General features: G+C 43.7%; 1 protein-coding gene across 1 annotated transcript; it reads left to right on the forward strand.

The window, feature by feature from the left end:
- Window positions 1–242: 242 nt before the first annotated feature.
- On the forward strand, window positions 243–25,163 carry TFAP2B (transcription factor AP-2 beta). The gene is made up of 8 exons (XM_009467351.2): window positions 243–431; window positions 1,658–2,116; window positions 7,304–7,364; window positions 15,193–15,412; window positions 18,074–18,192; window positions 20,828–20,969; window positions 23,007–23,266; window positions 24,653–25,163. The coding sequence occupies exons 1-8, from the start codon at window positions 405–407 to the stop codon at window positions 24,691–24,693; spliced, it is 1,329 nt and encodes a 442-aa protein (XP_009465626.2). The 5' UTR covers window positions 243–404; the 3' UTR covers window positions 24,694–25,163.
- Window positions 25,164–25,445: the final 282 nt, after the last annotated feature.

The raw sequence follows: 25,445 nt of genomic DNA on the forward strand, positions 1-25,445 counted from the left end.
ATAGTCATGAATATCAATTATTATGAGGCGGTGTAGAGAAGGAAAGGGAGGAAGGGGTAGCGGAGCAGTCTGAGCCTAGCCTTGGGTTGAAGAGGATTGTATTTGGGAGCTCAAAGGAAAAAAAAAAAAAAAAAAAAGAAAAAAAAAAAAAAAGAAACAGAGAGGGAGGGGTAAATCATATATGTAGATAGAGGTTTCCAGGCTCGGTTTTGGGGGCTTTGGTCTTCTTTTTTTTTTTTTTTTCCTTTTTTTTTTTTTTGATGGATAGACTTCGAAATATCTCAAGCTGTTCTCCTGTGTCCAACACGTCCCTTTGCAGATCTCCTTGATATTTTTCCCTCCAATTATTAGTATTATCACCATTATTTTATTTTTAGCTATTACAAGACTTTTTTTATTTCCAGATGTTAGTCCACACCTATTCCGCCATGGTGAGTTTGGATCCATGTTGTACTAGAATTGCATGTTCTCTCTCTCTCTCTCGATCTGTTGTCTCTCTCTCTCCCTCTCTCTCTCTTTTTAAACGCCTTTGGCTTGGTAATTTAGCACAATAATTGGAGGAGGCTTGCAGCTGCTTCTCCCTTTTTGCATTGTGTGTTCTCGATTTGAGCTAGGGGAGTTTGGGGGGGACAGCAGGGGAAAAAAATAAACTTTTTTCTCTCTCTTTTTTTTTTTTTTTTTAACCATGTGTGCCATTGCTTGTGGGGGTTTGAGCTCCACTTTGTGGAATAGATATTTTTCTTGTTTACTTTAGCCTCGCAGCTTCAGCGCGATGGAGTTGGACAAAACTCCTCTCCCACCTTTTCTCTGAAGCCTCCACACTCCCCCCCCCCGTCCCCCCACACACCCCAAAGACTTTTCATTACAATTAACCCCCACCCCATTCTCCGGAATATAATATTGGAAAAGGAGACAAAAGACACTGGAAGTTGCTGCAGAAAACATAGCGACTGGATTTGTTCAATACCGATGTTTCATTTTTACTTTATTTGATTTTTTTAATTTTTTTTTTTTAGGGGTGGACTCTATACAAAGAGCCCCCGTGATTTTTGATTTGTTTTTTTTAAAGTCCTTTCTCGGACAACTTCTTACCTCGGAGTCCTCCGAGAAGTGCAACTTTCCTTTTGGTCTTTTCCACGTGAAGATAGGTTGGTGATTTTGAGTTTCAGGACTTCAGCAGAAGGAATAAACACGATGTTTGGAAACTTTAGGCGGGACAAGGGGTGGGTTGTTTGGAGACATGGGTGGTTTGGGGGTTCTTTTTTTATTATTATTTTTTTTTAACCTTTGGTTTTATTTGAGGGGGCTGTTGGAGGGGGAATCGCATTACTGGACTGAAGTCACAGATCACACAGGCATATGGAGCACCAGTCCTACATTTTTAATTATGACATTCAGCGTTTCTCCCTCACACACACACTCCTTCCCCCTTCTTGATAATTATTGGGAATAGACACGATCTGGGTGCGAAACCCTGGAACGTCTCTAATCTGCGGCAGGGGAAGGGGGGGGCACATCTGAACCCTGGTTTACGACCATTTACATTTTTATTTTATTTTATTTTATTTTATTTTGGGGTGGGTTTGTGCTCCTTTTACTTTTTTTTCCCCCTAAAAGGTCCTCTTTTTTTGTTGTTTTTATTTCATTCCGCTTGTAGGACCGGCATGATGGAGTGCCCAGCCACAGTTCCAGGCTGTCCCAGCTGGGATCCGTCTCCCAGGGACCCTACTCCAGCGCTCCTCCGCTCTCTCACACCCCATCCTCGGATTTCCAGCCGCCTTATTTCCCACCCCCCTACCAGCCTCTTCCTTACCACCAAAGCCAGGACCCTTACTCCCATGTCAATGACCCCTACTCCCTAAACCCCTTGCATCAACCCCAGCAGCATCCCTGGGGACAGAGGCAGAGGCAAGAGGTGGGATCAGAAACCGGGTCACTGCTGCCACAGCCTCGGGCCGCCCTGCCCCAGCTCTCGGGACTGGACCCCAGGCGGGACTACCACTCAGTAAGGAGGCCAGATGTCCTTCTGCACTCAGCTCACCATGGCCTTGACTCCGGCATGGGGGACAGCCTTTCTCTGCATGGCATCGGACACCCAGGGATGGAAGAGGTCCAGGTAAGGCACCGCTTTTTTTGTTCCTTGGCAATGCAGATGCCTTCCAGGCTGGAGCCCCCCATCCCTCGGCTAGAAATGATCAGTGAGGGATTTGGTGTGGGCTACCCTCCTTTTTCCACACTGGGATTATAATTGTGATACTCCCCCTCGCTCGCCTTTTTCTTTTTCTTTTTTTTTTTTTTTTTTAAGAGAATTTATTTCATCGCTGTCACGCACAGGCTGTGCTTTGTAAACCCTCCCCTACACGGCAAGCCAGCAGAGGCAGACATACTGCTCTAAATACTCCACGTGTTTCAAAAGCTGCCAGAGTTTAAGCCTGGCTTTTCAAATCCCAGTTATTTCCCATGCAATCTCAGCTCTCTCCCCCCTCGCCCCCCAACCAATTTCCTGCAGTTCAGGGATTTTGATGAAACTGTCAAATGACTACATTTTTCATCCAGGAGGGAGGGAAAATATAAACAAAACCCAGACCAAAAGCAATAACTGGTGATCAGGAACAAGCTCCGCCCCTCCCCCCCCCGCGTTTTTTTAAGTATAGTTGATAGGGTAGCACTGATTTTAAATAGTTTTATTCCCTCTTTTGGGTAACAAAGGAGTTTCACCGGGCTCAAAGCACAGCATTTCCCAGCCTTCTCCCATCCCACGCGAAACTCAGCATCACGTGTTATTTCCTAAAAACCAGAAAGGCCCTTAACAGCTTCGGTGCTGGGGTGGTTTGCACCTTGCTGGAGCAGGGCATGGCCAAGCGGTGGGGACCCCGAGCCGGAGGCTGGAGCCTCCAGGGGCCAGGTCTTAAATTAGGCTTTAGTAGTCGGGATTTGGGGGTTCCCCTCCATTCCTTCCCCCCCCCAATTTATATATCATATATATCGTGTATATATATATATATTTAGACTTGGGATAAATAAAGATATGGACCACTGGATGAGATACAGACTTCAAAGTTACAGAAAGGGAAAAAAGAAAGGAGAAAAGAGAAGGCTGAGAAGGAAAAAAATTGCCGTGAAAAAGGATTCTGCTGAACATTATAGGACTCAGTGGCAGAGAAGCAGAGGGGCTGTATTGCATCGACTGGAGGCTTGCCTTAGGGCTTCACGGGAAAATCTGCGAGCTTTGCTGGGGCGACTTGTTTCAGAAATAGAAAGGTTTTTGTGGTTGGATTTGGTCCTGCCTCCGAGCTCAGTGGCCGTCGGGTCGCTGGTTTCTGCGGGTTTCCAAGCCGGGTTTGAGACCTGGGGGCGGCCCCTGGCCCCCGCGGGCGCGATGCGCAGGGCTCCTCTCGCATTCCTGGCTCGGACAAACTGGCTTGCGGGTCAAGGCGAGTTTTGCCTCTGTGAAGGCAGAAAGAATCGCTCTCTTTCTTTCTCTCTACAACCGATAGACATTAAGTACTGTTTGTGCTTTGATAGTTACACTTTCCCCAAAGAAACGCTGGTAATTGTTGTGCTTTTGTGAGAAAGGGAGAAAGAGAGAGAAGAGGGTAGAAAAGGGATAAAAAAGAGAGATTAAAAAGAAAAATATAAAAGGGAGAAAGCGAAAGGAGAGAGAAAGAAGATAGAGAAAGAGAGAAAGAAGAGAGGGAAAGGAGGGGGAAAGAGAATGGAGAAAGAGAATGAAAGAAGAAAAGGGGGAGAGAGAGAGAAAGAGATAAATAGAGAGAAAGGAAGAAGGAAAGAAAGAAAAGAAGGAAAGAGAAAGGAAAGAAACAGAGAAAGAAAGAAAGAAGAGGGAAGAAGGGAAAGTCCTGCTCAGCTCAAATAAAGCAGCTCTCCCTCCCTTTTCCAATAAAACATCCCTTCTGCGGGCAGGGCACAGCACTCGCGGAAAGTGCCTCCCCCCGACAGCCCCGAGCGCCGCGGTGCGCCCCGCGGCCACCCGCCTCCCGCTCGCCCTGGCCGGGGCCGGGGCCGGGGCCGGGGCCGGGGCCGGGGCCGGGGATGGGGATGGGTCGGGTCAGACGAGGCTGTGGGCCAGCAGGGCTGAGGTTCTTATTTTGGGGTGCTGAGGCCGCGGGAAATGAAACAGACCTTTTATTTCTAAAAGTTTGGTCTCAGGCTGGGGGAGGAGGGGGAGAGGAGGGTATCCCAAGGAGAAACACGTGAAGGAAGAAGTGTCCAACTGCAAGTTAGCACAGGCAGGAGGGAAAGCAGCCCAGTACTCGCTCCTACGGTTCAGCATTTTCTATTCTTGTCCCCCCACTTGTCCCCATTAAGTTGGGCGGTTTTCCACCCTGATTTTTAATATGCATTTATTCTAGAGTCAAGGAATCCATTCTAGCTATAGGGATTCCTATTTAGGCGACATATACTTGTTACCCAAGAACACTAGAGAGAATTTCCAGGAAGGGTCTCAAATAGTTTGGTCTTTTTTTTCTTTTTTAGTAGTCCAAAAAGTTGAACCGATATCTAGGTATATAGTTGCATAAAGATGTGTCTCTTTGCTTTAGCTTATGTGTGTCTGATAACAATACGTGCCATGAGAATGGGTTGGGCTGACAAGGGAGAATGAGACAGAGAAAGAGTGCGTGACAGAAAGAAACAGTGGTTATTTTATAAACACCAAATCCGGGCCGTGTGTGAGCTATTGTCCAGGGGTAACATTAAGTGATTGTAACACGAGAGCGCTCTGTTATTGTAAACAGGAGGGATTGTATTGCTATTGCTGCCCCTTTCGAGAGGAATTTTCAATCTGCGCTTTACAGCCCTCGGACCGGGAAGCCAAGACCTACTCATTGAAAACAAATTTGCATCATCTATTAGGGACTCTGAAAAACACCATTGCAATCCCAGTTTCTGCGGGTTTTTTTCCACGGCTAGGCAAAAGTAGGGGTTTACTAGTAAAAGATACAATAAAGAAAATACACAGGGGAAAATCCAGATTCTTTAGACTCTTTAAAGGAAAACAAAAAGATCAATTTGCAGGGTTTTCTCTCAGATATATCCATAGCTGTCGAATAAGGTGGATATCTATGGTATACAGGGAACTCCGTGCTATCGGGTTATTGGAGGAGGGGAGGGAGGGGAATCTTCCTCCCTGGATTTTCTAAGTGTATCTGGAAGCTCCTCACCTTTCCCCTCCCTGCACACACACCTACACACCTCCACTCCTCCTCCTCCTCCTCCTCCTCCTCCCTCACGCTGCCGGCCCCGCTGCTCCGTGCTGGCTAGAGCCACGGAAAGTTAAGTTGCACCAAAACACCCAAGTCTCTTATAAAGTAACCCCTGGTATCACTTTTAACTAAAGAAGTCTAGTAATTAAAAGTCTGAGTTGTTTTTCCACGTTTCCGCATGCAGTCCTAATTAAATCTTTACGATCCTCTCTGTGACTATTAACTGCCAGCATGCTGAGCGAATATCCTGTACAAAAACCCAGCAGGAGGGCGTAATTAGATAGAAAATCAGACAGGAGTCTTCTCATTAACTACAACAACTAACCCACGTTGCTGATGGAGCGAGCGGAGGGCACGCACACACATAAAGCTTGTGCACAACCCTCGACTCCAGAGATAAGGTGAAATAAGGAGGGAAAAGACAAAAAAAAAAAGGAAAAAAAGAAAGAGAACGATGGCGTTTCGTATTTACCTCCAATTCTGTGCCATCGAGGTGCACCACGATGCACTCCAGCAGGCTGCAGGATTTGCTCATCATCCCTCTTTGGGAGCTGCTGAGGGAAAGGAGGGAAGACTTTGTAATTTTATTTTGTGCCCTTTAGGTATGTAGCCTATTGATTATGAGAGAGGGACACAGCCAGGCACAAACACACTACATAAGGAACCACTCCGTGTGTGTGCGTGTGTGTGCGCTCGTTTGAGTGGGGATTCAAGGAAAATGAAAGGAAAGATCTCATAGAAAATATTGTTCCGTCACATTTTGGGGAGATGTAATTTTCTCCGAAATCATATTCCGCCTTGAACGTCTCTGCTGAGCAGAGAGAGACGGAGATAAGGGCTGGATTCGGATAAGCTCAGCCTCTCGCTGTAGCAAAGATAAAGTTAAAATAATAGGGAAGAAAATCATTGCTTTGCTGTAAAGATGTTTTTCTTATCAGGGAAAAAATATGACAACTCCCCAAATATGCAATAATCCGGAAAAAGCCAAACCCTAAATAATAAGAAGAAAAATAAAACAATACAACCGAGAAACCCACAGGTCCTCCCTTTCTCTGAAACCCAGAATTTGCCCTAAAACGGAACCTGTCGTAATTCTGCAATAAATTGCTCTTATGACACCTCTTCTCTTGGGGAGATGATTTTGCTGGTGCCGACCGTAGATTCAGCGGTAATTTTTGTTTGTTTGCTTGGGTTTTGTGTATCCCACTTTCGCGTTGAGAAATGAAACCCAACATTTGCTCCGTCCTCCGTGCCCGTCTTTGTTCTCCTCCCTGCTAAGAAGTTAATGCCATAATAACAGGTGTGCTCCGAAGCGGGCTGGAAAAAAAGGGGGAAAAAAAGGGAAAAAAAGGCTTTGAAAAGGGGATCAGGAGACTTTTTCTAAGCAATCAATTTAATAGTTCATACTTTTGATAATGTATATTCCCTCTCCCCCCTCCCCGTCCCCACTAATTCGGGACATGGAAGCAAGCTCGGGAGCTGTAAATCTCTTTCTGCTTGTACCCTATATGATGTGGGCGTTGCGCTGCACTCCGAATTGCTCCGGCTTTAATTAAAAGTCCATAATGTAAACTATTATATATAAAAAGTAAATGGCCCTTGAATTATTAAGATGTTGCAGGGTTAAACAAACAAACAAAAAAAATAAAAAAAAAGGGAGGGGGGGAGGAAAGGGGAGGGAGAATTTAAGTTGTCCTTAATCGTGTTCATTTATGTCATGCAATAGATATTGCAGATGTTGCCAAATTGACAGATTTTCAAAGGAAGAAATATAAAGCTTTATCGAATGCAAAGAAGTCTATGTGATATCTATGTTTTATAAGATAACGAAACCAGTATCGCACCCCATATGCTTCGCACCTCTTTTTTATTAGAAGACTATATAATTTGTAAGAATTTCATTTCCTTGTCGATTTGGGGGAATAATAATAACAATAATAATAATAAAAAAATCCCTCCTCCCCTAGTGAATTAATATAAATGGAAATAACAGAAACTCCAGTTTGGAATGACATGATTTATGTACGCGATTCTTTAATATCCAGTCAATTTGAATAGTGATGTTTTTATATCCACAGTCAGTTGAAGATGCCAATAACAGCGGTATGAACTTATTGGACCAGTCTGTCATTAAAAAAGGTATGGATTATTCCAACAAGCTAGACAAACTTTTACTGTGTAGCAATATCTTCATGATATATTTTTACTTTGGGGCAATTAATTTATCCGGGAAGCAGGCACACATGGCGGCAAGATGAACAGTTGATTGGATCGGCAGATAGAGTGAAGGGAAAAGGAGAGAGATGCGAAAGGAAAAGTTGATATCCCCCCTCCCCCGTCCTTCAAAGGGTTTAATTACACAAATGCTCTCACATGGAGCACCCCATGCCCAAATGCAGTTTCCACGGGCTCCCTCCTCTTTTCCCCCCGTAGTCCTCGATGGGGACCCCTTGGCTTTTAATGGGGGAAGAGGCTTGATTCCCTTTGGGGCTTAAGTGCATTTCCCAGGCGAATCAAATGCGAAGGGGAGAGAAACAAATGCCTATGGAAAGGCAGCCCCGACCTCCTTCCCCCCTTCCCCCAAGAATCCCCCCTTCCCCATGCCCATTTTTTAAATCTTTCTACATATGCACACATGATTTAGTGTAACTGCAGAATCACCCCATACTGTTAAAGGGAATGTGATATTAACAAATGTTTGCAGTCTCTTGTACAGCTGTAAGCAAAATAATTAACTAATTAAACTAATTAAATGTAATTACAATAACTCATTTTGGGCGTATTGCAGCTGCTTAATTTTTTTACATTTCTCTGACAGTCACTCGAAGATGCTTGGCGATTAGTGTTGTGTTATGCTGATAGACATTAAACAGATCACACACTGCAAATGCAGGGAAAGCTATCTTTAATTATCTAAGGAGTTTCTATTTCTAGATTCAATTTTAAGTACCAGAGATGAGGCTTAGAAATGCTGTCCCTTATGCTTACTATCAACAGCACTTATCTCCAGGACCTTATTATTTGTCAAATGCGCACAAATGCTTTAATAGAGATGATTTTCTAGAATGTAAAGCAAAATAACAGGAAGGGTGTTTATTTAAAATGTGTTCAAGGCAGCATGAGGTCCTTCCGTGTATTTATTGTTTTTTAATTTAAATCCTCATGTACAGTCTCTCTCTCTCTTTCTCTCACATACGATCAAGTTCTAGTTATTTGAGGGAGGACAGATGAAAACTTGAAGACCATTTGGCAGCATCATTTATGACCACCGATTGAGAAGTCGAAGGTGCTTTTTGAGAAACAGAAAATTTTTTAGCTTTTAAAAAAAAAAAAAAAGAAGTTGTTTTTCCTGTTTTAGTTCATTTGAATGCTTAGTAGGTTTTATGCTCGGGGTCTGTAACCTGACGGCTTCTGGTTGTATTTTTCTTTTTTTTTTTTTTTCCTCCCTCTCCTCCCTCCTCCTCCCCTCCCCGCCCCCCCTTGACACCTCATACGCGATGTTTCCTCGTGGGTGTGTTTGATTAATTGGTGCTTGATTTGTGGGCGAGAGACTTCTTTCTACCGTCGGTCCGTGCTCGCATTTTCCTTTCGCAATCTGTTTCTTCGCAGAACGCTCTTCTGCTGGTCACTCCGTCCAAAATACTCTTTTACCCCCCGCGTCCGTGTCTCTCCCTCCTTGAGACGACGGGGACAGCAGAGTCATTTCATGTGCATGCTGAGTGGTGCAGTTAGATAGCGAGCAGCCTTAAAATGCGAGTGTTAATAATTATATGGATTAGGGATAGATTTAGGTGTGCTTGCTGTGTATGGGCATTGCAACGGCCCCAGGTCGGGCAGCTGCCGCACACACGGTCCCACGTAGGTAGGATTACATGGGCCTGTTTGCAGGGATACTCTGAGTTTATCCATAAGGAGCAGGATACATGCGCACTTTAGAAATTAGGTGACTAAAAAAGATGCTGAGATTCGTCTGCAGCTGCCTTAAAGTCACTGTAAGAGTATTTTCTTCCTTAGAAGTAATGCTGAGCTCTAAGAAACTTTCCAGCATAAAGGAATATGGTGAGCTCAGTTTCTTCTTGCACAGCGAGTTTCCTGGGTGCGGGGGAAGAGAAATGGGTACTAAATAGTAGGTCACATTTGTGGCAGACAATATTTAATCAGGACGAGAGAAGGAGCAACACAGAGAGGGTTCAGTATCAATTTCGCTTTGTTCCCTGCAGTCTACACCTGTGAGGATGTACTTTGAAGTAAGAATAAGTTATTGAAACTCTGTAAGTCGTTATTGCAGGCGGATGGCATAGATAGCCAGACAGATAGGCATTGACTGGTTTTTGTGCCGTGGAGCACTCCCCGTGACACGTATTTGCTAGAGGAGGATTGGAGGGGGTCTGCTTCCCCAAAATCTACTTTAGTGCTTAAAATGCTTTAATTACAACGTAGTGGGAAAAATATGATGTGGACTTGAAGTCTAAACTTAATTATCTCATCCAGACCGTACGTGTCTCTTTCTTTATGGTCTTTCAGGCCTGCAGAGGGAATTACCTATCTATGCAAAAGGATTGCCAAAAATATTAAGGAAATTATATAGGGCTTCATACACGGCTATCGATTTATCTCGCGTATCGATCCCGCACAATAGATTACATATACCCAGTCTCTTGTTATGTTTGCTATCTGAGCTTACTTGACATTTCTGAAGTAATTTAGTTAAGAGGAAATGAGTTGTTCCCAGTAGAGAGAGCAAACGAGTGGAGTGAAGGTAGCCAGCGTGATAAATGGCTCTTTCATTTGGAGATCTCCAGAGCTCGTTTAAGGCTAATTTTCTGTATTAGCCCCCTTTGAGCTATTAATGCAATAGGCAGGGACCGTGGCCCCTCGTCTCTTAGCTGCCCCATTAGAGCGAGCATTAAGCTACCAAGCCTGAACTCTGCTGTGGTGGTGGTGGTGGCGGTGAAATAATGAGAGGTGCTTTTTAAACTCTCCTAATCTAAAGTGGCAGAGGGTGGTTAATACGATTTGAAGGGGGCTGGTCAATGAACAATCAATAAACTAATAATGAGAAGGATGCGGTACATTAACAGTCTAAAAATCCAACGAGACATTAAAAAATCATCGTTAACTCCTAGTTCCATTAAGATTTGGGTGGTGGAAATGGGAGGGAGGGATAAATCATCAAGATGATAATAATCACCAAGAGCATTAATACCAGATTTAACTCGGCTTTAAGAGCTTACCGGCTGCACGTTTTGAGGCCTTTCCCTCGATTTCTGCTGAAACGAAGGGAAGGTTCTCCATGTGTCAGGAATGAAGGAGCGCGTCCCCTGCTCCTCTGAAATTTCCTTGGCACCCTCTATGGCGAAAGAAGTTGTCCTCTCGCAAAAGCTTGTGTGGCCCGAGTCCCGAGTTAATTTTTTGTGACTCTGGGGCACAGTCAGTGACCTTAAAATTATCCTGATGTATTTATTTACTTTCGGCTGTTTCTGACGGCCGTCTGCACACCCACACCTGATCTAGCACGAAAGGCCATTTTAACCCTCACACCTTAATTCATTGCTTCCTTGCAAACACGTTCTTTTGTTCATATTATTTTAAATAAAACATATGAAAGGAGATATCAACATTTTTTCAACTCTTAATAATACAGCATAAGATTCCTTCCCACCCCTTCTTGAAGTATCCGGATAAATGATTAACTGGCCGCTCTGGCCTCAGCTTTTCAGGTGATAGATCTGGGAATCGGAGATGTTGCTTCGCTGCCACTCCGTTTCGTGCTTTTTCCGGGATTACCCATTGAACCTTATGACCCACTTTAATTGAATGCAAAACAATTTCGAGGGAATACATTTCACTTTGAAATTTAGTCCCAGCTTTCAGGGGAAAGGGACTGCGGTGGAGGAGAGGGAGGGGGGAAGAGGAGGGGGCGAGAGGGACAGGAGGGAAGGGAACATGAACACACACTTTCTGTATTTATTCACTAACATTAAAATAAGAACCGGGTCTTTTAGTGGCAATGGGTAAGACGTTGTCCCCAGACTTCCCTAGGTTTGGCTACAAAGTCAGACCAAATCATCATTAACAACAAAGTCCTGTTATAATGGAGAAAGAACTTTTTACTCATTTCACGCCCAGTAGGCAGATAAAAAGATTTGAAGGCAGTTTAACAGCTGATTAGTAGTAAGTTTGTCCGTGTTTCTTAGTAATAAATCAAAGAAATATTTCTTCTGATTAATTGATTGATTGAGTCATCGACTATCATTATTCACCAGGGTTATTGCCACGATATCCATAGCTTAGAGCCTCGTTACTCAGCTATTTTCAAGACATAATGCTATCTATTTATTTATTTTTAGTGTTGCTGACATGCCCTTTTATTGCCATTTCCTCTTGCCCGTGTGCATTTCTGCGCCTTTTCACGCGTTTGTCGAGAGCAACCCAACAGAGAACCACCACCACCACGAAAAAAAAACCAAAAACCAACCCCTAAGACTTAATGTATGCACAGAAAATTGTAAACATGTAAAGAACTGAAAGCTTCACGCTGAGTTTCGCCATGCTCCATTTCCCCACCATTTCCTGCTGTCGTTTTAAAGCGATCTCACTCATCTAGAGATCCCGTTTGCAGGAACAGTATGCTTATAATTACTAACAAATCAAGCGGCTACTGTTGCTCTCCCGGTTTATTGATAAGCTGAAGAGAAATGGAAGGGGGAGAAATGACAAAGAGGCTGGAAGTAACCACAGGAGGATAAAGAGAGAAAGAAAGGGACAGAAAAGGAGAAAGAAGTAGAGAAAAAAAGAGAGAGAAAGGAGAGAGAGAGAAAAAAAGAGAAAGAGAAGGCAGAGATTTTGGAAGGGGGAATTATGTATTTGTGAATGCTCACATAAACACAGCAAATAGGGCTGGGGAGTGAAAGAAAATCGAATAGTTTCTGCTGGGGATAACAAGAACTAAATGAGATAAAGTTAAAGCAGAAGTGGTGGGAACGCTGCTTACAGCCGTATGTGTTATTGTGTATTATTTCAGCAGTTATGGCAGTCCCTGACCAACTGGGAAAGTTGACATCGACTAAAAATATACCGTGCCTTACGGTTTATTTACATACACGTAGGGATTTGAGACATGCAGCTGCACACACGGACGTGTATATCTCTTCACCCACTAAAACCTCCACGTTATATTATCTCAGGCAATGCCTGGGCTATATCTGGAATGCTATAGCCATGATAAACATATAGATATGATATAGATAGAGATAATTCATTCCATGGCAAACACTTTTTTGAGGCAGCATTAGGTAATTTACAGAAGATATAGAGTCTAGATAGAATACATTTCTCTGAAGCTATGAAATTGCAATAGATATGCTTACACCGCCTGGTAAGCCTCTGAAATGGGTTTAGAGTTATTAGACTCCAACTGATGGGTGTGTTCATACGGTCCTTTTCGGGGAGGCACTGGTAGGGACAAAAGCTGAGGAGCTCTCAGCACAGCTGGGAAGGGAGCCAGCCTGCTTCCCAAAAGCAATTTGCAAGGAAAAAAAAAATATCGAGCACTTGAAAATCCATATTTCAAAGGTTAACTAATGTAATGAGTCCTCCAAAAGGCCAAAGCGAGTGGGGTGAGTTACATTTAAGCATTGCACGGGTCCCTCTCTCTTTAGTGAGTTTGGACTAAGATCAGATGTTGGTGGAATTGCTGCCTCTTGTTTAATTTCTCAGTTCACTGGACAGTGACCTGATAAACTGGTCACTAAATATAGCCACTGTAAAGGTGCACTCGAACAACTGAGCCCATGTGTTCGTCCCAAGAAAAAAATGCCAGTCATGAAAAATCTGTCTGGTGGCACTGCTTTAATCTAACTTCCCCGCCCCCCCCCCCAACTTTTTCTTGATGCTTCACTCGAATGACGTTGCAGGACATCGTGCATTAACTAAGTGATATATCTACGTATAATGGGAGAAGAGAGAGAGAGACTTTTTTTTTGTCTGCCAGTACTACCTCTGATGATACCCCAAACGAGTCCCTTCCTATAGAATCAATGGCAAAAAATCCTATTAATAGCAACGAAAGTAGGAGCGGGCCTCTAACTCTTTTATAACTGTTTCTGTGCCGTTCTCAAACTATTTGAAACCGCCTTTATGAGCTGCATAAAGTGCCTAACTAAAAATAATAGAGAAATAGGAATCCATTTCACTTTCCGATTCCCTGGAGTAAAGCCACTCAAAATAATTTGTTTATACTGGAGACTATATACAAGGCATATGAAGCGATATGTATATCTAAAATCGACATGCCTTTTGGTTTTTAGCTGTTATAGAGCTTTTATTGTGGGGGTCTGGTCTGGCAGTAGGAAATGATCTGTAATAAAAACAGTGAAACACGGTTGTGTCTATTCCATACACTGAGGTTATAAAATTGGCAATTGCCCAGTAGTTAGCACTTGGTAATATATTAGGATACCCGATCTTATTGTTTAGCAGCTCCAGACGACTTAAATATCCCCTCAACACTAATGGTTTGATTCTCCAGATATGTTGCAAATAAACAAGGTTTTTATGACTTAACTGACATGTATTATAACCACCTAAATAGCTGGCATATGTGCATAATAGAACCCTATTATTTGCCGTATTGGTTTTGCAATTGATTGAGTGGAAATGGGAGACTGTGAAGTAGTATCTGCTCGACGAGGGTGTGTAATCAATTAGTCTTCTCCTCTGAAACATGTCCGGACTCTACCACCAGCAACCCCCCAATTTCGGAGTATATTTTCTATAAGGCAACGCGTGTTGCCGCGATTCCGAGAGGAAGCAGCAGTAGCAGCTGTCAGCTCTTATTAACTCCTGCATAAAACATACCTTAAGTACGGTTTGTTATCAATTACTTGCAGAAATGAAACAACTGGGAAAATGCAGCGAGGCTCCCTATAAATTAAAGTGATTGGTTGATTGATTAGAGCACCTGCTGTAAATCATAACAGTTACGCACAATGATGAGGGAGGCTATTTAAGTTCATTTGTAAACAAAATTCATGTCACGGGGGAATTGCTCTCAGTTTTAGTTTAGCCGATTTTTTTTTCTTGTTTATTTCTGAGTGTGTCTGGTTGCTATTATAGGACTTTGTTCGTTATAATCCCCTTGGTTACTCTTAAAATAACCTCACTCGTTTCTCAGAGAAAAGAAATACTTCGTTTCATCGTGGACAGAATAGCATGTTTTGATTTTGTTTAGTTTCGCTTTATTGTTCTGTTCTGATTTTTTTCTTCCCCAAAACTTCCTTTAAATATTTGTTACAGTAACTACCTCAGCTTTATTTAGGGGTGGGAGAGTTCCTACTACTTCACGGACAGCACAATATGATCCAGGTGGTGAACGCCATGGTTAGACCAGACTTTTTTTTCCTGGTGTTCATTTTTCTGAAGGAAAAGACTCATTTTATTTCATAAACCAGACTTAATAAAAACACAAAGCAATAACAGAGCTGTCTTCTGGTTGCTGTATCCTCCAGCCTTGATACTTATTTAAGACAGCAATTCCCTTCGTGTAGTGAATTTATTCCTGGCTCAGCTTAGCAGTAATGGAAACATTAGCAAAAAAAGTAAATTTTCCTTTTTTTTTCCCCTCCAGAAAGGCGCTGTCCGTTGTACAAAAGGCATCGGGGGGCTCTGGGTGAGACACAGGCTCAAACCCGAAAGTTGCCAGGTGCTTGCCAATATGTATTTTATTTCCCAATGATCAAACCCTGCATAGAGGCTGTACTGCACCACCCTTCTCTTCATCCATCATTCATGGAGCAGTTACCTAGAGGTTGGGGAAGCAGCACCCTTTAGGTTGCTGGAGGTAGCCAGAGATTCAAAATTCCCTTTCATTTTGCTGTTCTGTGCATGTCAGAGAGACTGTGGTTACCCCGTACTCCTTCGTGGCATGACGGTTTCTCTCTCCCCTCTTCCCCTTTTCTCTCTCCAGTTCCGGTTCCTCCAAAATCTGTTACTTCTTTGATGATGAATAAAGATGGCTTCCTGGGTGGAATTTCAGTCAATACCGGAGAGGTGTTTTGCTCTGTACCTGGCCGCTTGTCTTTGCTTAGTTCAACTTCAAAGTATAAAGTAACTGTGGGAGAAGTTCAAAGACGTCTTTCTCCTCCAGAGTGTCTGAATGCATCCCTCCTAGGAGGAGTACTTAGAAGGTAAGAGGCTGGGGCGAGTACATGAACCTGCCCATGTGTGGGCATCCATGCATGCGCCAGAAATATCTGGTCAACGGTAAAGGTGACTGCAAATATGCATTGATCTTACTGTGATAGCATGTGTATGTAACGTTCAGGATAAGGTGAAAATATGCTGTATTCAGACATTGAGATGAATGTATGGAGACTAGAGAAAGACTTGGCCTTGTACATTTTCTATCAAAGCATCCCAAAATGAAGGAACTGAGATAAGTTTTTTCACTCTCGTACACGCACACACCTTCTATCTTTTCTCCTTCTCCTCACACTTCTCTCTTAGCAAATGGGCAAAATAAAAAGCCATGATGGGCATGTTGCAGTTAGATGTTTCAGGATGAACTGGATGCGTTTCAGGACCTGAAGTATTTCTAGGGATTTCCTAGATAAATCCATGAGGCCTCCTCTATAGGGCTATAAGCATAAAGCAATTAACACGTTGTCACACAGGACATTATTGAAATTGGCAGGGGACTAATAGGCAACCTGTAAGGTAGGTAAGTACCTGACTAAAGTAAAGCCATCAACAGATAACTTCGAAAGTCAGAAACTTAGTGCTTTATCTAGAGAAGGTTGCTAGAGGAATTACTCACAGTTGGTCTTGAGGCCTTTGCTGTTTAACGTTTGTGCAAATCACCCTCTATTGTGCTGGTGGATTTCGCTGAAGACCTCAAAACAGTTGGCATTATTGACACTGAGGAGAAAGAGGAGCAAGGGATAACCTGGAGGCCTGTTTGCCACTCCGTCATATCAAGTGAGAGATCGTGCATTTAGGTACCAGCAACAAGAATTTAAGCTCCGAGGTCATCAGCTGCAAAGACTAACAGGAGGAAGGCCTTTTCTTCTTGGCAGTGACTGAAGGACTGTGAATTGTCAGTACGACTTGTCTCTAAGAAAGGTGAGCTAAGGCTCTACCTCCAGTCATAACAGGGAAGAAGCCATGATATGGTAAGAGGTACCAGTTCACTCAAGCCAATGGAAAGATGAGAGGGGATAAGACTCTGTTTTCTGTACTCTGTGAGGTATACACCAGACTGGAATATAAAGCATAACTTCGAGACAGAAAAAAATCCAATTAATTTGGCCCCAAATAAATTTCAGATCATGTTTAAACTTTGCTAATCTTAGAGGAGGAAATACCTCGCCAACTCCTGTAGCAGCAGTTGGGCACCGTTGACTCTAAGGTGTTTTAAAACGAAGTTGTTGTTTGGTTGGGTTTTTTTTTCCATGCAAAAATTTCTGTGATGATGTCAGGGGCTCCAGCTCCGTGTCTGGAGAGGAGGGGGAAAGTCCTGCTACATGCAGTCAGTCACCCAAAAATACACGTGAGAATTAGGATCTCCTAAAATAGCTGCTGTTCCACGTGAATGTCTGTAATCAATGTTTAGCTGTGATCCTTGCCAGTGAGAGCAGCAGAGATTTTTACTTACAGATGCTAACCTGTCTGCTCATTCTGTACAACTACAAATGGAGCAGGGAGAACATCTGAGAGATGCACTGTAGAAAATATAATTATCGAGGTAAAGAAACGTCGTTAGTGAACTTCAGTGGATTTCTGGAGATGGCCCAAGCCATAATCATTGGCTGCTGCTGACTTCAGTTCCTATCTTGAATCAAAATTTTAGACGAGCTTTTGGTTCAGAGCAGATGAAATATAGAAAGCTGCTCTCTTGCAATTCTGCCATCTAGGCCTATTTACTTTGATATAAAATAGTGGGAAGCCAGTCTGGCTTCTCTGTAGTTTCTGGTTTCCTTTCGCTAAGTGTGACTGCTAATTCTTAAACAAATTTTAAGTAAGTACTAAAAGATATTTGGGATTGACTCTGATATTAGGTGCCAAAACTCTTCCTGATTTCGCAGGTGGCAAGATTTCATCCCTGGGGGTTTACATATGTATAGGCGTCCGAACAATAGCTCTGTATTTGCCACCTATAGCTCACTCATCCTTTTATTGTCCTTATCAGTAACCTCCGACAGATATTCAAATCTGCCTTCAGGCAATCAATTCCCTCTGTATAAGGCAACCCTGCCTTCAGGTGAGCTTTTCCTCTCAGCATCGCCTTTCCGCACAAGAACACACTCACACACACGCCCGAAATGGTTTAATAAATGTTTTCCTCCTTTTCTATTTACCCACAGGCACACACATTCTCCCTTCGAGCCTTTCAGATTTTTTTTTTCCCCCTTCGTTCTTCTTCCCATTCTGGCTTTTTCCTGGAATAACCGAGGATTTAATTCTCCTCTGCCTTTCTGCCTTTCTGCCCATCTCCTCACTCCACCTTAATATGAGTTAGTGTCATACTGTAGGAACCCATTTGCTCTCTAGATCCATTAATTACTGCTATTTGGCATTATTTGATTTCCCTGGATAAAAAGGGGAGAAAAGTGGGTTTATCCCCTACTCACAGCAAAATCAGCCCCTCCCCGAAGCTGGCTTGAGGTTCATCACATTTCTCCCCCGTGAGAAATTAAGCAAATCCCAGCAAACCCGCACAGAAATCCGCACACCCAGAGTCCTCAACGTCGAGTGCAAACCCTCCTAGGTGCCACTGACTGCACAGACTAAACGTTTCTTCCAGGAACACTGCGGGGTTAATCACGATGTTAATTTCTTTGCAATTCTAGAGCCAAATCGAAAAACGGGGGGAGATCTTTGCGAGAAAGGCTAGAAAAAATCGGTTTGAATTTACCAGCCGGCAGGCGTAAGGCCGCAAATGTCACTTTACTCACCTCCCTGGTGGAAGGTAAGCCGAGGGTCGCAGCTCTCTTCACACCCCTGCCTGCCTGAACTCGTGTCTTGACATCTTAACAACAACAAAAAAAAAAAAAACCAACCCAAACCTACCAGCTTTCGGGATCAGGTGGGAAAACCTTGCAGAGGTGAAATTCAGGGCGGGTTAGCACGAACACCGGCACGGTTAAGGATCCCGTTCCCAAAAACGGAGTCGCTGGCTGGAGGGTCATTGATCCCTCTTGGTGGCAAGAATGAGGTTGTGTGTGTGTATATATGTGTGTGTATGTGTGTGTGTGTGTGATTCTCCAGGGCAGTCCCATTCCTCATTGCTATTCATTTCCAGCATGTGCTTCCCAACTCCACGTCTACTCCGCCCGCTAATTCGCTCCTCCCGACCTTATTTATGGCCACTACAGGACTCTCAGTGAGGAAAAATAATGCAGAATTTATTTTTTTAAAGAAATCAGAGCAATTGAAGAGTGGCAGAGCGCAGGTTACCTTAAGGTGGCTAGAACTGAACAAGGAGACCAGCTATTCCTGGGGAAGGAGAGAGGGAAGGGGAGGCTGAAGTTTCACCTCATTTCAAGTCAACTGATGATATTTTGGTGTTCGGCGTGTTTCTTTGATTTATTGTTACTGTATTGAAAAGTAAAATTTAGAGCCACTAATAATGTTTCGATATGTGCGTGTTTATCCTGAGAGATGCTGGACCATCTCCAAAAAACATAGCGGGAATAGTATGGACGCAGTTATGAATTATATGTATCTGCATTACACATACACACCGAGAGGGATATAAATAATCCACTTACCTCTTCTGCATATAGGCATGCATAAGCATTGGTGCTAGATATTAACTTTTCAACTCTTTTGATTGAGTTATGTGAGCGATAAGACCTTACCGCATGCAGAGCTGAAGGCAGGCTCGCAAAAAGACGGGGGCTGGTAGAAATGAGCTCCTCCTGGTACCCGCATGTAGGTTATGCCGAGTGTGCAAAGCAGAGCGTAGGTTACGGATATAGGGTCGCGCTATAGGAGACGTGAAGCGTTTGGGGAGTGACAACTGCCCTGTCCCAGCGGGGGCAGGGCAGCTTCACCCCCGCTGCCTGAGTCAAAACCGGTGCACCCTACTCACAGCAAAATCAGCCCCTCCCCGAAGCTGGCTTGAGGTTCAAAAGCTTGTGCGGTTGTATAGTGACGCCAAAATCTATGTCAAGTGTGTAGTAAGGTGTACATTACCCTCCTCTCCCCTGATTTCCTTACAAATCAACAGTTTACCTTGAGAGAGCTCCCTCCTTTTGGAAGAAGCTGCACCTGCTGGAGATTTATCTTCTTGTTTCCCACCAGCCAGACTTTAGCTTTGCTGCTGTTGTGCCGCCCAGAGCAGGAAGGCTCCGGCCAGCCCCGGCCGGGGTTGCCCGAGCGGTGCCCGGGGGGACCCTGCCCGGCGCGGGGCGACGGCGGAGGGGACTCCCCGGCCTCCGCCGGGTGCCCTCGCCGTCATTAAGCGGTTTGGTGATTAGCGAGAAGCCTTGGAAAGCAGAAGATGACGTTGGAAAGCAACTCCTGATCGTTAAAAATAATGTGGTCCTGGAGTTATTGGACATATCTGTTTTGCGTGTTGGAAATCTTCCCCCTGGTCCCTCAGGCGCTGCTTTAAAGGGTTTAATGCTTTATTCTAGAGGGGCTGAGCTGTAATCTGGTGGAATCCCCCTAGAGTCGGAGGGTTTTTTTTCCCCTTCTCTTTTCCTCCTTTCTGCAGCTACTGTCTTCTTCTTCTGGCATAAAGTACATAAGTAGGAGTTGGATGACACGAAGTTCTGGAGGCAAGAAACCTGAAATCAGGCAGGCAGGGAAAGTAACAATTAGAATTAAAATATTCATTATTTTTCATAGAAAAGGTTACCGTTAGTTGCTATCCTTCCACCGGGCAGGGAGGAGTTCCTGTTGCATGATGGTCAGTTAAGAAAGCAGATTAATAATTTCCATCGGACAAAATGCAGTTCTCTCCATCATTTTACAGATGTGGCGATAATTGTGGTAATGATGCAAGTGCTCTCTGTGTGTGTATAAACAAGTGTGTATATATTATCCCACAAAGAATTGACATTAATATTAACATTATATCCACATCTGTAAAATTTTGGACGGTGTTCTGGTGTATTAAAACAGGACTGGTTTCTTTGCTCTAAGGGAAGTTTGGATCTTTCTGTCTTTTGGGATTTAAGTTTCCCCTTGGGTTTTTTTTTTTTGGCCCAGTTCATTTGAAAGTGTACGCGTGTGTGTGTATGTATGTATGTTACACGTGTGTGTATGTACATGTGTGTGTACTTTTCCCACAGTTCTGCCCAATCAGCTGCATGGGTACGTACCCGCGCAAGTGCGTTGTAGCAAAGACAAACCTCATCAGGTGAAAAATCTGTCCCATAAAGTTACTTCTGCTCCCAAAATAGGGCTTGTGGAGGGAAAACGTATATATGGAGCCCGTCCCTAAGGTGCAGGGGATGTTATACGGTTTCTAAAGACGGCCCGGGGGAGCGGCGGGCAGCGGCCCAGAGCCGCCCGGTGCCTCGGCGGGTCGGAGCCGGCCCAGCCCGGAGCCGGCGGTGCCCGGAGGTGTTAATGCCCCCTCTCATTCCCTCCAGGTGAGGCCGTTCATTTAGCTCGGGATTTTGGGTACATTTGCGAAACGGAGTTCCCAGCCAAAGCTGTTTCTGAGTACCTGAACAGACAGCACACGGACCCCAGCGACCTCCACTCCAGGAAAAACATGCTGCTTGCTACAAAGTGAGTGCGAAGTTGACTACACCCCTCTTCTGCCCTCCCCCCCAGAAAATCCTCCTCCTCCTCCTTAAACGCTTCCTCTGAGCTCGTTATGACAGCAGACGGAGTTTCCAGTCCCCAAATTGTACCGGCCCCGCGGGGAGGGAGGATGCTCGTACCGCCCTATGGGCCGGGTCGACCCCATAGCCTCTGCGCCCCTCCGCAGTGGGGTTTCTGCCAACACACGCTCTCCCTAGAGAGGATGTAGGCGACCTGTCCCCTAGCTACTGTCCATCGTCTCCAAGCCACCCCCAATTCAAAAATCTTTATGGAAAGGGGACCAAAAATCTATATTTGGCTTCCACAGCATGTCTCCCTGTCCCTCCTGCTGCTCACACACACCTGTTTGTCTGCTACCAAATTGCAATGTCTTTTCCATACAGTTTAATTAAAAAAAAAAAAGGAAAAAAAAAAAAGAAAAAAACCCACCACCACGTACTGCTAATCATCCTCGGTTTGGTCCTCCCTGCCCATCTCTCTGCCTTGGGACTTTCTCTCTGTATGTGCTGTATCGGAGGATTTACACTTGGCTGTGCCTCCCAGGCTACTAACTGGGTGCCTCATACTTTGCTCAGGTCCTCGGTGGTGGGTGCTGTGTGTCTCCACACATCTCCATCTATCCAGCAAAAAAAGGAGAAAAAAAAGAAAGAAAAAGAAAGAAAAAATCCCAGCCCAAACAGCTCTCATTTATTTCATGTTCTGGGACGTGGCTTGCCTCCGATGACAGTGTAATTTAAAGAAATATATGGAGGGTTGAAAAATCATTTGCTCAAATTTGTCCAGATGTTTTTTAGACGTGATTGGAATTTGATTGCCCTTTTCTGCAGGGTCAGAAGATATTAATGTCCCAGAACTTTAATTGCTCGCAGACCCTGCTTTGCTCTTTGAAGATGTAAAATGTTGGACTCATTACTGTTTGTTCTCCAAATTCAAAGTTTCCTCTCTTGCACTTTCTTAATGGATAATACACATAGAAGTAGACCTTTATCTTTCCCCACCCTCTGAAACCTTTAACCCACTGGGAATTTCAGAGAATTTCAGAGGATGAGAGCTGAACACCTTTTTTTAAGGGTTTCTTTTTTCCTTTTTTTTCTTTCTTTTTTTTTTTTTTTTTTTAAATTCCTGCCCTTTTATCTCCAATCCCTAGGTAGGCATCTGTCTCAAAGAAATTATTCCTTTGGGAACCCCACCAGCCCCCAAGGCTTCTACATTGCCCGGGCACCTGTTGACTAGAAGGCCTTTTGGACCAGAGCAATGCAAAATAAAGTGTGGGGGGGAATTCATTACTGATTTTTTAAAGGTGTGGGCAAACAAACAAGAGCCAGATATCAACTCTGATGTGTTAATTGGGATGCCACCCCCCAAAATAAAATAGGAAATGCTAGCTTTGCTCCTTGTGCAATGAATAAGCCAGCATGGAGTCCCAAAGTCCTCATCTTTCTTGATAAGGTGGCCCAGCCTGAGCGGTCTCAGAGGAGAGCCCATTTTGGACCTTCCCTGCACCATGTCCCTGTGCCACCCAGTAGCTCTCAGTGCATGGTTGTGCTTTCCTCCAAGAACAGCACTGGGGGGAGCTGCTTTGAGCCAGGGTCAGGCCTCCACAAAGACGGGTGGTTGGCAGACTTGTGGCACATCTCCCTTTCAGCCTGGTTATTTCTAGAGCCACCAAGCAGGGCTGGGTTTTCAGTGCTTCAGAAGCATCCTTGTGGTTGTCAGAGAGATTTCTATCTTCAGATCTGGTGTTATCCTGCAATTGCAGAAGTCTCTCTCCTGAAGAACATCATCCTGAGCAGGGAGCTGCTGGCTCGCCATTGCCGGTCCCCAAGCACTCTTGGGGAAAAGGAAGGTGGCCAAAAGGTCCTGTCCTGGGGCTTGGGATCAGCTTTGGCCTGAACCTCCCCCTTCCTTCAACCTTGGTTGTCTTGGAGAAGTGTGGGATGAGCCTAACCACCGCTTTTCTCTCTCTTTCTTCCTCTCTTTGCCTTTCTCTCTCCCGTACAGGCAACTTTGTAAAGAATTTACAGATCTCTTGGCCCAGGACAGGACGCCCATTGGAAACAGCCGGCCCACCCCTATTTTGGAACCGGGCATTCAGAGCTGCTTGACTCACTTCAGCCTCATCACTCACGGCTTTGGGGCCCCCGCTATCTGCGCTGCCCTCACGGCCCTTCAAAACTACCTGACTGAAGCTCTCAAAGGCATGGACAAGATGTTCTTGAACAACAACACTGCTAACAGGCACACATCTGGCGAAGGACCAGGTAGTAAAACTGGAGACAAGGAAGAGAAACACAGAAAATGAGAGAGAGAGAGAGAGAGAGAGAGAGGAAAAATAAAAAAGAAAGAAAGGAAAAGAAAAAAGTTAAATAAATAAAAGGAGAAAAGAAAGAGATAATCTTTTAAAACAAAACCGTCTTAATTTTAGCTTTAAAAATACTGGATTGGGCTTTGGAAGAATTCTATTAGGTAGGACAAAATAATAATAATAATAATAATAAAAATAATAATAATAATAAAAGAAAGACAATAATTTAAGATCAGAGGAGCACAATGGCGCAAGATCAGTGGTTCAGAGTCTCTTGCCAGGAACATGTGAAGACAACCACCAGGATTTTTTTCCCACTTCTGTTCTTTCACATTTTTTAAATAATGATTTGGGGGGGAGGGGAATATAATAATAATTAATAATAATAATAAAAGAAAGAAATGAATAACTTATTGGAAGAAATCGGAGAAACATTTTTGGTGTCAGTGCTTTGATTTCTTGAGCTGCACGGTCTGTCTTGCTATTATTTTTATTTTATTCTTTTTTTTTTTTGAACGACATCCTGTCTCCACCCTAGCTAAAATGATCTTCCAGAACATTCCTTTCTGAGCAACCCCATCGCCTCATTGCCCCCAACTCTTCCCATCTCATCTCACCACCCTGGTTCTGTCTAGACTAGGAAAGGAGGGGAGGTGAGCGCACAGACCTCTCACGAAGTCATCAACACCAGCCAGCTCGAGCTGCGTTCATGGCAATGTCTTAACATTAGACGCCATTAGATGGGAAGTTTCAAGTCGTCGTAGCTCAGTTGAATTAGCTGACTCTATTTTTTAAGAACTTTTTTGTTTTTCCTGGTCTAGACAGACTCTCTGTTTAGATTACCAGCGTTTACAGGTGTGTATGGGCGTGTGTGTGCGTATGTGTGTGCATATGTGTATGCACACACATAACTTGATAGGGGTGCGCGTGTATCCTAGGTATGTTTGTATATATATGTATATATATGAATATATACATATATATTTAATATGTGTGTATAGCCACACGTATTCATGCATGCAAACATACCTTTGTAATTTAGTACTTGCCTTTGATGGTAAAATGCCTTGTCTGTAATGGGTTGCAAAATCTGAAAGTAAGGTCTGGTAAAATGTCAGCACTATCTGATTTCTTAATTTTCTGAGATCTCCTCTTTTTCTCTAGGGAGTTTTATATTCCTAACTATGCCAATGTTTCAGTCCTTAATTTCCTTGAGTAGTGTGTGTGAGAGATATCTTCCCCCATTTTTAAAGAACTGTTAACAACAACAAAAATGAGTGATATGAGTATGTAATTCTTTCTCAGGAGTATGCACTATTTTATTTTCTTCTGTTTCCTAAAGCTTTGCCCGCTTGGCTTATGAGCTTCTTCAAAGAGGACTAGAGATCCCTACACAATATATCAGGTACAGAGAAAAAAAATCCACAATTCTGATATTCTGATACTTTTCTTTTTTTTTTTTTTTTGCTTTTTCAAATCAAAGCCAGTTGTTTCCGAATTCTGTAGGTGCACTTCTTTAAAGAAGCTCAAAGGGAATAATTTGAACGAGATAAAAAGTATAAGTTGAAATCGAGGTGTAATATTGCAAAGAAAATAAGAGCTGTGTTGAATGTTACCGCGCTTGCTTGGCACTAGGGTCTTGTACCCAGGGAGGAAAGGGTTGCCATGTGAGCTGGCTCCTCGTGATGGGAGTGGGGAGGGCTTGGCAGGGAATATCCTGATTTCTGAGCTCAGTCTGAGGAAATCTGTTTCTCTTAGAAAGCTTTTAAAAAAAAATGTCTTGTGACTCTTGCTTTAGAACAAGTCGGTGTGGTAGCAGGAAAACACTTCTTAACTCCAATGTTTTTTGCGGTGGTTTGGTGTGTGACAGGATGTCTTACGCCTATGATTTGGGGGGGGTGGAGGGGAAGTCTGATTTCTTTCTTTTTTTTTTTTAATGTACATTTCTTTGTTTCTATGGTAAAAATAATGCTGAAGTGTAAGGATATGAATTTCTGTTTGGATTCTGCCACATTGGGTAATTGCATGTGTTTCTCAGTGGGGTAGGGTTCGTGCACTAACACATCTTTTTGCTTATGTCAGAACAGTTACTGGGTGTGGGTAAATCTCCTGGAGTCGCTGGCAAAACTCCAGCG

Source organism: Nipponia nippon, unplaced genomic scaffold (genome assembly GCF_047370975.1).
Source record: "Nipponia nippon isolate SJK-2023a ecotype South Korea unplaced genomic scaffold, ASM4737097v1 scaffold_4, whole genome shotgun sequence".
NCBI lineage: Eukaryota > Metazoa > Chordata > Aves > Pelecaniformes > Threskiornithidae > Nipponia > Nipponia nippon.

Excerpts from the sequence above, each read along its gene's own strand:
- TFAP2B (XM_009467351.2), top strand. The coding sequence starts at position 405 with ATGTTAGTCCACACCTATTCCGCCATG. Across the intron at positions 20,970-23,006 it reads AACATGCTGCTTGCTACAAA|GCAACTTTGTAAAGAATTTA; the intron begins GTGAGTGCGAAG and ends TCTCCCGTACAG. Across the intron at positions 23,267-24,652 it reads CACATCTGGCGAAGGACCAG|CTTTGCCCGCTTGGCTTATG; the intron begins GTAGTAAAACTG and ends TGTTTCCTAAAG.